Source organism: Gracilinanus agilis, chromosome 6 (assembly GCF_016433145.1).
Source record: "Gracilinanus agilis isolate LMUSP501 chromosome 6, AgileGrace, whole genome shotgun sequence".
NCBI lineage: Eukaryota > Metazoa > Chordata > Mammalia > Didelphimorphia > Didelphidae > Gracilinanus > Gracilinanus agilis.
Window position 1 is genome coordinate 120,692,405 of NC_058135.1, and position 13,461 is coordinate 120,705,865.

Genomic DNA, 13,461 nt, shown 5'->3' on the forward strand with positions numbered 1-13,461 from the left:
TATATATATATATATATATATATATATATATATATATATATACACACACAACAAAGCAGGTAAGTGGTTTCTATCCTGTCATGCTCAGGCTCCCCATTACTGCTGGTCAACATAACTGTTTAAGGCAAATTAGAAAAAAATAATGGGACTTTGGCTGTCTCTGGGAATTTCAGAACTAGTGACTTTGTCAGGATCCCCAAGGGGTCATAGATCAGAGGACTTAGAATTAGAAGACGCTCTATTGTTAGAAAGCATCTAGTGCTAACGCCTCAATTTCCTCCGTTGATGTGAGGAAACTGAGGTCTGGAAGGTGTAAGTGACTTCCCCAGAGGCCAGTGAGGTGGCCTGAATCCAGGCGGCCAAATTTCCTCTTTTTCCCTAAGTCTTCTAGTGGCTTGTGGATAGGCAGACGCCAGAGCTTGTGACCAATTTGCTTCAGGATCTCAAAATTGGCGAATGCCGGTGCCTTCTCCGTGCTGTGACTCAGATAAGTCCCTCATCATCTCCTCGCCTGCCTTCTCAGCAGCAGTTGGGATTAAATCAGCACTTAAAAGTCACATTCTTAACTGGTCTCTAGAGAAGCAGCTCGCTTCACGGGGACAGGCCCGGCTGGCCCAGGGGACTCCATCTGTTTTTCTTGCCCAAACAGAGCAAGAAGCTAGACTTTTGGGCTCTCCCGTCTTCTTAATACTGTGAGCTTGTTATGAATTGGTTTTTCTACCCTGGAGAGCTCTGCTTGAAAACCCGGGGATGGGGAAATGGGAGGGAGGAGGAGAGGAGAGGATTCAACACTCCAAACCATATTTACATCTAGAATCGTGTTTCGGTCACAATTATTTTCCATTTCTCCTTTCTAGGGGTGGTTGAAGGCATCTAGCATGGAGAGGCTAATGAGGCCACTAAGAACAGAAGGAAGACGCATTCATACATCACCTGTTAGTCCCTCCTAATGAACCCCATTACTCAGAAAGCAGAAATTTGCTCCTGGAGTGAGGCAGCCGCAGGTATTTGGCTCAGCATAGCTCCTAGGAACCTCTTTGCAGCTGCTCTCCTAGGTCCTGGGGTGGAAGGGGGGAACATACACCGCTGCTCTCTACACAGTGCAGTGACACATTAGAAAAACTAGCCAGTGGCTGTCTACAATCACCCGTGTTCTTACAGGTAGCATTCAGTCCACCCAAAAGCTAAATGCCCTCCCTCTTCCCCAAATGCAGTGAAACTGTCCCAAGCCCAGCGGTTTCTTTTTCAGGAGTGCTTTAAAAATAACTCTAATTGTCCTTTGGACATGTGTAAACGATGCGGGGTTTTCTTCAGTGGGTCAAGGGAGAAATAAATCAGTCTCCTCAAAAACAAGGTTGCCACTTGCATAGAAATATTTTATTATGTGCAAATCTCACCAGATAAGGCTCATGGCGTCTGCATTTAGGGAGCAAGGGGGCTGATGAAGCAATCTTACTCACAAACACACTGGGAAAATTCCCTGCATTCCCCCTCCTTAACCAGGCTCAAGCTTGCCTCTGACCGTCCCAGTGGCCAGCGGCGAGCTGGACGCTTCCCACACCCGAAGGCAAGATATGTTGAATAGCACGCTTGTTTTGCAGTAAGCCCTGGGTTTACAAGACAGGGAGATGCTTAATGTCAGTTGATCCACGGAAGGCCCACGGGTCTTCTTTCCATTCTTTTCTTTCCATTTCTTTCCATTCCTCCTTCTCAAGAACCTGGTGTCTTGGACGGAAGGCCACAGGAGCAGTCTTCTAAGTCTCAGGCATGTCCCATTCGGAATTGTTTCCTCTCATCTAGGCCCCGGACAAGTCAAGGTGTGCCTGGGGATGAAAGATTCCAGGGAGTGGGGCATGCCAGGGACTCCCAGGACAGCCCCGAATAAATGTCTGTCCAAGCGGAGACCAGGTGCATTCTCGGCTGAAAGGCCAATGGAGGGGAGAGAAAGGGATGACAAACCAAAAATTGGGGGAGAAGTTGAGCAATGAGAAGACTTCTCGTGGACTATCGCCTTATGAGACTCGGGTTCTAGACAGCATAAGATCATAAGGCCCAGTAACGAGAGAATATAGAAAGAGATCATTCCCCTCCCAGATCAAGTATTGTCAGGAAATATCAAAGTAGAAATTTTTATAAGCAGCTTTGTATTTAAAACCGGTCAAAACACTAAAACCTTTTTAACTGCACAAACTTGTTTTTGTTTTTTTGCTTGTTTGTTTTTTAAGAAGGGCTAACAATAAGATTCCTCAAAATCACCCAGGATCTTATAGCACAGAATTGAATGTTCCTGGGCCAAGGCCGCTAGTTCTTTCAGAAACTCTGGGAAGAGAGCAGCAGCCAGCATGGTGTTCCTCACAGGCAGAGGGATGCTGGGAAGGGTCCCAGGCATCTTCCCTCTATTTGGTAGGAAAGGCTGAAGCATCCTTGCAGGACTGTCCAAAATGTTCCTTCCAGTTGTTGTTTTGTAGGAGTCCTGAGTGTGATCTGAAGTCAAAAAAGCAAGAACAATTATTGTCACTGATGTCAGAGGGCCTCAAACCCTACTCAGTTTTTTGGTCTCCTTACTCAAATTGAAGTCTTGACATTGGGTGGGGATCTAGCACCATAATTATAGAGTAAGAAGAGATTTTTATAGCAACGGTTCTCAACCTTGAAGTCCTTAACCTACAGACCCAAAGGCTCTTCAAACTTGGATGGGAAAAAATTAAATCTGTATTTCAGGATAGTGATTGCCGTTGTATTTTGGTATCATTTTCTATGCATTTTACTTTATGCATTGAAAACCATTATTCTGAGAATGGAATCATAGCTTTCGGCAGATTGCCAAAGGGGTCTAAAGCACAAAAATAGTCAAGTGCCTCTGCCTTAACGTGGTATATGCCAACATCTTGCTCCACATACCAAGATAAACTCCAAATGGATACACAGTTTCAACACAAAATGTGGCAAAATAAACAAAGTGCAGAGCAAAGAAGAAAATTCCTGTCAGATCTCTAAATAGAGGAGGAGTTCCTGACCCAACTATAATTAGAATCTGTTATCCTAAAAACTATGATTCCCAGCACCCCACTCACTCTCCTTACATAACAAAACAGAGAGAAATGATCACAGAAGGTAAAATGGACCGTGGTTTTGACTAAATGAAATTAAAAAAGGTTTTGCACAAACAAAACCGATGCAGCTAAAATTAGAAGAGAAGCAGGTACAAGGAAAATATTTGCAATGAATTATTTTTAAGATATATAGGAAACTGATTCCATTTGTAAAAGAAAGAGCCATTTCTCAGTTAATAAATGGCCAAAGGATAAGAACAGGCAGTACTCAGAGTAAGAAATCCAAACTATCAATAACCACATAAATATATTCTAAATCACCAATAACAAAGGGAGGTGATCACTACACCAACTCTTCAGTCCCACCTTGCACCCATGAGATTGGTAATGCTGACAAAAGAGAAGAATGACAGGTGTTGAAGGGGCTGTGGGGAAACAGGTACATTAATGTTAGTGGAACTGTGAGCTGGTCAAGCAATTTAGAACTCTGTCCCCAATGCATGTATGCTCATTGATCCAATGATACCCCTATGAGTTAAATGCCTCAGAGACATTAAAAAAAGAAGAAGAAATAGCTCCATTGGTACAAAAAAAATGTACTTGTCATATAGCAGCTGTTTTTATAGTGGCAAAGAATTGGAAATAGACCCTAAACTTCAGTCCTAATGGCTTTCTTTGTGCCTCTCCCTCCTGTTATTTTTTAAATTGATGAAGGCTGATATTATGAGGAAAACTAATATTTTATTTAGGCCCATGTTGATAGAATAAATTCAGACCATGTGCCTGGCTAAGATCTCTTCAAACTGCTCCCCCAGTCCATACCTTCCATTTCCTTTGGCTGCTTCCTAGGAAGAGAGCCTCAAGCTTTGTTGGCCAATACTTAAAGCCAGGCTTTGCATTCAAGATGTCGTCGTGTCCAAAACAGGAAACCCAGTGCATCATGGAAAATGTAGTCTCAAAGTCCCCCACATGTCCACAGGAAGTTTGTCATATATCTACATACCTTGAGGCTTAATACTTCTAATGGAACCCCAGTAATTTTAAATAACACACTCCCTAAACCTATTTTGATCCATATCACAATCTGTCATTCTCTTTCTCCTTTACTGGCCCTCCACCTATTTTGGGTATACTCCATAGGGCTTTTTACTGGATTTTTCTCCTTTTCCTCCTTTCTTTACATACACTTTCAATCTCATTAGCTCCTTAGGGTTCAATTTTCATCATTATCTCTTTGCTAGAGGCAGCTAGGTGGCATAGTAAATGTAGCACTGGGCTTAGAGTCTAAAAGACCTGTGTTCAAATTCTGTCCTGGGGGACTTAACCATTATTTTTCTGTTTCCTCAACTGTGAAGCTCAGATGATGATAGCACCTACCTCCTAGAGTTGCTGTATTACCTACTATAAACAAAGCACTATTCTAAAACTAGAGAGGCAATACCAAAAAAAAAAATACACACACACACACACACACACACACAAATCTGATTTCAGATACATTTTAGCTGTGTGATCCTGGGCAAGGCACTTAAACCCTGATTGCCTAACCCTTGCCATTCTTTAGTCTTAGAATTGATAGCAAGACAGAAAGCCAGGATATAAAGGAAAAAAAGATAATACATAGTGCCTACCCTCAAGGAACTAACCTTTTCCCATCCCCAAGCCTCCCAGGTCTACGCAGAGCCCCTTTCTTTTTGTTCTTTATGATCCCCTGGATTTAATTATGACTCCTAACATAGATATCTTGTAAGGCTTTATATCCAGTCCTAATCTCTCTCCTGCACTCTAGTTCTAAATCTCTAACTGCAACACCTAGAAATCCTGCTGTCATCTCAAACTCAACATTCCCCAAACTGAACTCTCCTCTTTCCCTCCAAACTTCCTGGCCTTTGTTGTTGGAACCATCTTCTTCCCAGTCACCCAGGTTTAAAACCTCCAAGTCATACTGCCCACATCTGAGATTTCACACTGGGTTATTCCCCTGAGCTTAGAACACACCTTCTTTTCTCCTTTTTGGCTTTTGGAATTCTCATATTCTTTCAAGGATCAGTTCAGGGGCCACCTCCACTGGGGGCAGCACATAAAAACGGATTATTTTCCTGACTCCATGTATTTCCAGTGGCTTTTCTCCATGTCTGGAATGTTCTCCTTTGGCTCCCTGGCTTCTGTCTTCCTCCATATTTCCTTTAAGTTCCAGCTAAAATCCAACTTTCTAGGAAGTCCTTCCTAATCTCTCTTAATTCTAATATCTTCCTTCTGTCAATTCTTCCCTATTTCTTTTTTTTAAAACCCTTACCTTCTAGCTGAGAATCTTTTAAGACAGAAGAACAGTAATGTCTAGGCAATTGGGGTTAAGTGACTTGTCCAAGGGTCATATAGTAAAAAAAAAATTAAATTAAATAAGAAAGTCAATAAAAAAAAGAAAAATATCTGAGGCCAGATTTGAACCCAGGTCCTCCCAATTCCAGGCCTAGTGCTCTATTCACTGAGTTACTTAGCTGCCCCCCAATTGTTCTTTCTATAGCTTATTTGTACACTCGTGTTTTAGGAAATCAAAATTTTAGGAAAACATTTAGGAAATCAAATTCCAAATAAAATTAGGGAATTTAGGGATTTAATTTTTATTTAATTAAAATTTTATTATATATGTATAATAAAATTTAATTTAAATTTAGGAAATTAAGAGGTCTTTTAATTATAATAAAAGGTAGCATATGTATGACACAATGTACTAGGCACTGAGCTAAGCACTTTACAAATATCTGATCCTCACAATAACTTTAATTGGTGGGAGGTCCTATACCCATTTTACAATTGATGAAACTGAAGCAAAAATAGGATAAGTGACTTGCCCAGGATCTCTCAGGCAGTAAATGTCTAAGACAGGATTTGTGCTCAGGTCTTCCTGACATCAGGACCATTGCCCTATTTATTGTACCAGCTAGCTGCCATTTTTTTAGTGGAAAAATGAACTGCAATGGGAGACCCAAGACAGGAATCCAAATGAGGAGGCCATTGTGATACTGTAAACAACAACAATTCCAATCATTAGAGGGCAAAAGGAAATCGGAATGGAGGTCCGGGGGAAGAGTCACTCAGAAGAGTAGTTTAGACTTGTACCCTTTGTTCCCAGGGGCAGAATTGGGGAAGGACCAGAACCTAAGTGGCAAATGTGGACTAATCCTTGGTCTAATCCATAGGAGGAATGGGCCATGGAGAGTGAGGCGAGATCCCATGTTCCTTCTCATCATGGGCTTTTAAGCAAAAGCTCCATGACCACTCTTAGGCATACTATGGAGGGATTCTTGTTCAGACACAGATTGGAGTCACTGGCCCGACCCACAGAAGGGACTCAGATCTCTCCACCTTGATGGTGCTGCCCTTCCCTGGCTAGGACAAGAGGGTGAGGAGGGAAGGTGGCACTAGCAAGCAACAGCAGGCAGTGAGATCTGTTTCCCAGGACCCTCCTTTCCCTGAAGCAGGGGTGGAAGAGAACTAAATGTTCAGTCCAATCCTAGGCTCCCTAAAGGAGGCTATTCTTGGCTTTCCACTAGTAGGGAACTGGGTGTGTGTTTTTTTCTGGAGGCAGAAGGAAAGAATGTAGAAGGTGTGTGAACCTCGTAAAAGTAGGATTATGTCAGGTGCATGTGCACGGAAGTGTCATAAAGCAAAGAATCCCATTAAATAGCTGACATTGTACATAATAAACAATAAAATTATTATTAAAAAATTAAAATATATAATAAAATAAATATAAAATTTTAACTTTAAAATTGCTCTATATGTTATGGAAAGAATGCGGGCTTAGGAGTCAGAAAAACAGGGTTTGAGAGTAGCTCTGACTCTTGTCCTAACTAGCAACATGACCCTGACAGACAAGACCCTTATCTGCACCTCTCCTCCATTTCACAACTGTAAAAAGGATATAGGCCAGATTTGTGACAAGAATTTTTATTGTTTTTATTCTCCAATGTTGGAAGGAAGAAGGAGAGAAAATAAATGCTTATCATTTTTTAAACCCTTACCATCTGTCTTAGTGTCAGTTTTAAGACAGAAAAAGGGCAAGAGCAAAGCAATAGGGGTTAAATGACTTGTCCAGGGTCACACAACTATGACGTGGCTGAGGCCATTTTTGAACCCAGGACCTCCTATCTCTAGACCCATCTCTCAATCCGCTGAGCCACCCAGCTGCAGCCAAAGCTTTAGATTTTTACAGCTCTGGGAGCCAGATACATTTTTTATATTTATGCTCTATAGCTAGCTGTCCAAAGTGGGGACTTGAATCCTGGTCTTCCTGATAACCAAGGCGGCGCCCTACCCTCATTGCTACCCTTGTGCATGTGGAAAACCAAACAGTTTCTAACTTCCCCACAAGCACAGCCTGCTCCTCTGGGAAAGATCTGAGGGTCTTCATGGACACGGCTGGGCTGTGGAAGGGAACACTGGGGATAAATCAGAAGTTCCTGATGAAGAGTCTGGGATTGGGGTTTTGGCAGGGGTGTATCAGAGGAAGAGCAGGACCTCCAGCTCTTCATCTCCCATTATCCCCATGAGGAAGACTCCTTGGGCCACGCTCACCTAAACGAGGCTCAGGAATCTTGCTAGCTTTCTGCTGGGAAGCCCTCCCTTCTCGTTCTTAGCCACTGGGAAACATTTCAGGAAGAGCAACTCTTGGCATGCTGACATTTATTCCTGCCTGTCAGGCTTTTCCTGAGTGTTTGTGGCACCCTGGATGAGGGGTGTAACTCAGAAACCGGCAGCCAGAGCTGGTCCATCTCATAGCCCGAGCGTCACTCGCACCCCCTTCATTGGCAGCCCTGGTTTAAAAAATTTTTAAAGAGTCTTCTCCCTGTATATCTTGGACATTAGACTTTTAGCAGAGATTTAAAAAAATCATAGAGCAACAGCTAGGGAAGAGATGATTTAGAGACCATCTATTCAAAACCTTTCATTTGATAGCTGAGGAAACAAAGGCAGACAGAGTTAAGAGACTTGCCCAGGGTCACAGAGCTAGGAAGTGTCTGAGGCCAGGAATGGATTTGAGCTCATCTATTTCAAACTCTTTATGCTACAAATTAAGAAACTGAGGCCTGGAGAAGTTAAAGTGACTTTTCTAAAGTCCCAAAGGCAATAGCAGGGCTAGGATTTGAACCCAGGTCCTCTGGGTCAAAATCTAGCTCTCTCCACTATATCATATTTCTTCTCAAACATTTTTCCCCAACTGTTAATCTCTCTTTATATCCCAGCTGCACAGATTTTGTTTTTGAAAACCCTTTTTAAAATTATGTAGTCAACAATACTCATTTTCTTTTCTTTCTAGTTATGATTATAAGACTTCTTCGATTTCTTGTTTGGTTAAGAATGTTCCTCTTGGCCACACTTGTGAAAGGTATCTCTTTCCATTCTCCTCTCATTTTTAAAAGAGCAGACTATCTTTATTTTGTGTTTAACCTTGATCATCTGTCTTAGAATTAATACTAAGTACTGATTTCAAGGCAGAAGAGCAATAAGGGAGTTAAGTGACTGTAAGAGCTAGAAAGTGTGTGAGGTCAAATTTGAACCCAGAACCTCCCAACTCCAGGCCTGGCACTCTATGTATTGGGCTACCTATGGGCTCCAAGAGCATATTATCTTTAAACTCTATTGGTCTCTAAGATTTCTTCCCTTAGCAGGTCATCATTCCCCTGCCCAAATACTTCCAAAACTATTTCATGAAAACCCTTTGTCTTTACTTAATATGGGAGCACGTGCCTTCCTCTTATGTTATTTTCACCATTACCTTGAAAGGAAAGTGTAGAGTGCTGTGCAAAGACCATTCCATTTATAGGAGTTGGTTTTGCTCAGTCTTTTCAGTGGTGTCCAAATCTACCTGACCCCATTTGGGGTTTTCTTGGCAAAGATGCTAGAGCAGTGTGCCATTTAGTTCTCCGGTTCATTTTACAGTTGAGGAAACTGAGGCAAACCGGGTTAAGTAGCTTGCTGGAATCACACCGCTACCAAGTGTGTGAGGCCATATTTGAGAGCTAGGTTCAAATCCAAGATATGCCATTAGAAATATACATCAGCTTGGGCAAGTACCTTTGCTTGTCTAGGTTTCCTCAGCTGTAAAACGGAGAAGTTGAACTAGATTGTCTCCAAGGACCCTCCCATCTCTATATCTGTGACCCTATGAGCTCTAAAATATTTTAATTTAATTTAATTAATTTATTTTATTTAATTTACTAATTTAATATAATATAATAATGGTATTGGAGCAGAAATTGTCCAAGATCAGTCTTTCTTTCAGCTTCAGGATCAGTGAGATCCTGTGATACCTCTCATGTGCCACTGCCATCTTGTTTCTTTGTCTTCCCAGCCAAGGAAACTGCGATCAGGTTAAGTGACCTAACCAAGATTATACAATGAGTTATCTACAGAGTTTATGACTAGAACTCAGAACTGGACATTATTTAGCATCCTGATGAGCATTTAGCCAACAAGAGTTACTGGCCACAGAACGGTAAGGTTGTAACTTTGGAAGTCCCTAGTCTAATTCTGTCATTTAACAGCTGAGAAGACTGAGGTCCAGAGAGGAGTCAAAGACTAACAAAGGGAGGAGAGCATGGAGAAGGGGCGCAGCTGCTGGGAAATGAGCTCTCCCCCTCCTTGCAGTGAGGACCCTGGATGAGAACAAGCCTTGGGACTGAGTGGAATACCACTGCCCCACTGGATGGTCATGCTTCCTATTCATGGATTCTGCTTGGGATGGATGGGCTCCATTCCACAGTATGGTTGTGTCACAGGAGAAATGGAGCTCCCTGAGGGGGCCTGGGGGAAGGACTCTTCAAGGCTCAGCTCACAGGGTGCCTCCCTTCTATGGGAAGCTTTTCCTGATGGACTTTGTTCATCATTGTTCAACATTGCAGGATCATAGATTTAGAGGTAGAAAGAACCTCTGAGAACAACTCCTGCAACCACCTGTCTTTACAGATGAGGAAACTGAGGACCAGAAGGCTGCGTCATCCTTAGGGGGATAATGGTTTCGAACCCAGATCCTTTGATTTCACATTCAGAGTTCTTTAATGCTTGTTGCTTCCTCCTAAAGATATTTCACATCTCTTCCTCCGTCTACATGTCACATTCCCTCAGGAGAAAGCAAGCTCCCTGAAGGCAGGATTTGCATTTCACTTTGTCATCTATTCTCAGGGATTAGCACAGTGACTTGAACATAGATGGAACTTAAATGCTTAATGCATTGGATTGGATGTTAGAGATAGAAGACTTGGGTTTGATCTCAAGCACTGACCTATATTACAAGCATGTCACTTGGGCAAGTGACTTCATCTCCCTGGGCCTCTGCAGAAGGGAAAGGGACTGGGGGCAGCGAGGTAGATCAATGGATTGAGAGCCAGGCCTAGAGGTGACAGGTTCTGGGTTTGAATCTAGCTGTGTGACCCTGAGTACTTAGCCCCCATTGCCTATCCCTTACTGCCCTTCTGCCTTAGAAGCAACACACAGTATTGATTCTAAGATGGAGAGTAAGGGGGTTATTTTTTTAAGTTTAAAAAAAAAGAAGGGAAAGAGACAGAGCTAAGGTGCCCTTCACTATGCCCCAGAGAAAGCAAGCAATAAAAGGCATTGCTTGTACCTATGATATAGAGCTGCAGCCATGAGGGAGAGATCAACACCTGCCTCTCTAACTGGTGGGAATGGCGCATTTATTCATGGTGTGGGATTAGAGCTCAGGAATGTCTTCAATCCTGGTTTGGGTCCAAATGAGCTCTTTGTGTCACCCTGGATAAGCAGTTTCATTCTTCTGGCCTCCTCTCAGAGTGGCCCCATTTATGCGTTGAGTGTATCTTTGAAGAGGCCAGGATGGGGCTATTCTATCTAGGAACCTGGTTTCCTCCCTAAGTGGCCCAAATCCCTTCTGTTTTCCTGTTCTGAAACAGTCTCAGCTACCTTTCCAGCACTTCAGTAGCTTTTCTCAGTCCTGTTTTGGAAAAAGTGATGTGCTCCATCAATAATAGGAGAGAGAGGAGAGAGACAGAGAGAGAGGGGACAAAGACAGAGAGAAAGAGACAGAGACATTAAGAGAGAGAGACTCAGAGAGAGAAAGAGTGAGTCAGAGAGAGAGGAGAGAGATAGAAAGACAGAAAGAGACAGACAGCAAGAAAGAATCAGAGAGAGAGAGAGAGTCAGAGTCACACAGAGAAAGTGAGAAAGAGTCAGAGAGAGAGAGAAGGAAAGAAATAAAGAGAGAGAAAGAATCAGAGACAGAGAAAGAAACAGAGGCAGACAGAGAGAAACAGAGATGGAGAGAAAGAGAGAGTCAGAGAGAGAAGGGAACAGAGACAGAGACAGCAAGAGTGAGAGTCGGAGAGAGAGTCAGTCACACAGAAAGAGTGAGAGACAGACAGAGAGACAAAGAGAAAGTCAGAGAGAGAATATTTTCAAGTTAAAAAGCATAGCAATGAAATATGGAAGGACCACATAGTAGTGTAGCTGGGGTTCCTCTGATCAAAAAAAAACATTGAAAAATGAGACTTTTTTTTTAAGCAGCCAAGATAATTAAGAACTTGAAAGTATTGACTTCTATGGAGTGATGGGGAGAAAATAATAGCCATTGTTTATCTAGTTGGGGCCAGAAGAGGGTCTAAATAATGACAACAAATGATTGAGGGCTGGAAGTACTCAAGAAGGAATGGGTTGGGTAAAAGACATTGAGAGCATCTAATATAGATGTTTAAAAAAATGCCTTCATTGGGAAATGCAGCATTTTTGGTGTTAGATCCTCTCTTCATATCCCTATTGGAGCAGAATCTCACAGATCAAGTTTTGGGATTGTCTGATTTTGTGCTATAGAGGATATAAAAAATCAGATTTATTGACCAACAAACAGGACTTTTAAGGCAATTCACTTCATTCTATCTGCCTCAGTTTTCTCATCTGCAAAATAAACTGAAGAAGAAAACCACTCCCGTATCCTTGCCAAGAAAACCCCCAAAGAAAGAGTCAGACATGGCTGAACAACAGCGACTTGCCTAGAGTCACCCCATTAGACTACGGCCAGATTTGAACCCAGGAAGAGGAGGCTTTCTGACTCCAGGCTTGGTGCTCTGGCCACTCCATCACCTCACTGTGCCAATAAATAACACCAAAAGCTACAAATCAAATTTGCTTCGTCCTCGCCTCCCAGCCTCAATGGAGGAAGAAACGGTCTTCTCTAGACTTTGAATCCTCCCCAGCGCCAAACCCAGGGCTCTCTGCACAGCAAGCGCTTAATAAATGTCTGCTGCCCTGGACCGGTCTCATCGCTTCCTTTATGGCTGTTTTTTTAAAAAATGGCCCTGGCAAGTTTAAGGACAAGCATAAATAACGCTCTGTGAGTCCAGCCTCGGGTCTTTAACCTCCTGGCACCTTACAGCATATTTATTTTTGGCCGGCACGCCACCCCCCTCTCCCAAACACAATAAAGAGAGCTCCTGCTCGCCTCTGTGTCAGGCTGGCCAACCACGAATGGACCAGCTCTAGCACACGCACACACACACACACACACACAGTCCTTCCTTTGCGGCCCACACACTCAACTTTATTTACCGTCAGCCTGATGGCAAGCCATACATCAGCTTCCTTTGTGCGCCACTTTCAGTTAACAAAATAAATGCCCCGGCGAGGCCGCCTCAGGGTGGGCCCGCTGTCACGGCAGGGCTGCGCCAGGCCCATAAACACCGCACAGCTCCTCCTTCGGCTGCCAGGCTCCTCCTGCAGGTGCCAGGCCCCCGGGGCTCTGCTCTGCTCCCAGCCTGCCTGACTGAGGTCCCTAAGGCCAGGGCCGGGGAGAACTGGGAGCAGAGAAGTGGGGGGCAAAGGCAGCACCCCCCCATGTCCTTGGGGAAACAACGACGGCTTACCTTTGGTTATTTCCTCGCTGGTCATCGCAGACATGTCCACGCGGAAAAGCAAGTACTGCTGGGCCTGTATGAGAAGGCCTGGGAAATCTCTCTCTAGGGAGGCAAACTGCTCGATTTTGTTTTTCACAGATGCGAGAACCTGCCCCAAATAATGAGGGGAAGAGTAGAAAATGGAATCTCCTTCCCAAAGCCGTTCCTCCATTCCCTCACGCACTCCCAGGCCCAGCTTGATAACGCTCTGACGAACAGGTACGCTGGGGTCGAGCTGCCCAGCCCCTCCGTATAGGGTAGAAGCAACTCCAGCCCAGAGAGCCATTCTGGGACGTGTCCGAGGGCACCCAACAGCCTACGTCTGCTGGTCGTGGGGAACACACCTGATCTGTGCTCCTCAAGGACTTTGGCATCTTCTTATGCTGTTTCTCTCTCTCTCTCTCTCTCTCTCTCTCTCTCTCTCTCTCTCTCTCTCTCTCTCTCTCTCTCTCTCTCTCTCTCTCTCTCCTCTCCTCTCCTCTCCT

General features: G+C 43.6%; 1 protein-coding gene across 1 annotated transcript in view; it reads right to left on the reverse strand.

Moving 5' to 3' along the window:
* Positions 1–1,355: 1,355 nt before the first annotated feature.
* The window catches only part of FHIP1A (FHF complex subunit HOOK interacting protein 1A), a 171,329-nt gene continuing 159,223 nt past the window's right edge, over positions 1,356–13,461 (reverse strand). Inside the window, exons 10-11 of the mRNA XM_044681147.1 lie at positions 12,947–13,085; positions 1,356–2,484 (exon numbers count right to left, since the gene is read on the reverse strand). Of these exons, the coding sequence (XP_044537082.1) occupies positions 2,231–2,484; positions 12,947–13,085 (393 nt within the window). The 3' untranslated portion in view covers positions 1,356–2,230. The remainder of the gene's footprint in view (positions 2,485–12,946; positions 13,086–13,461) is intronic.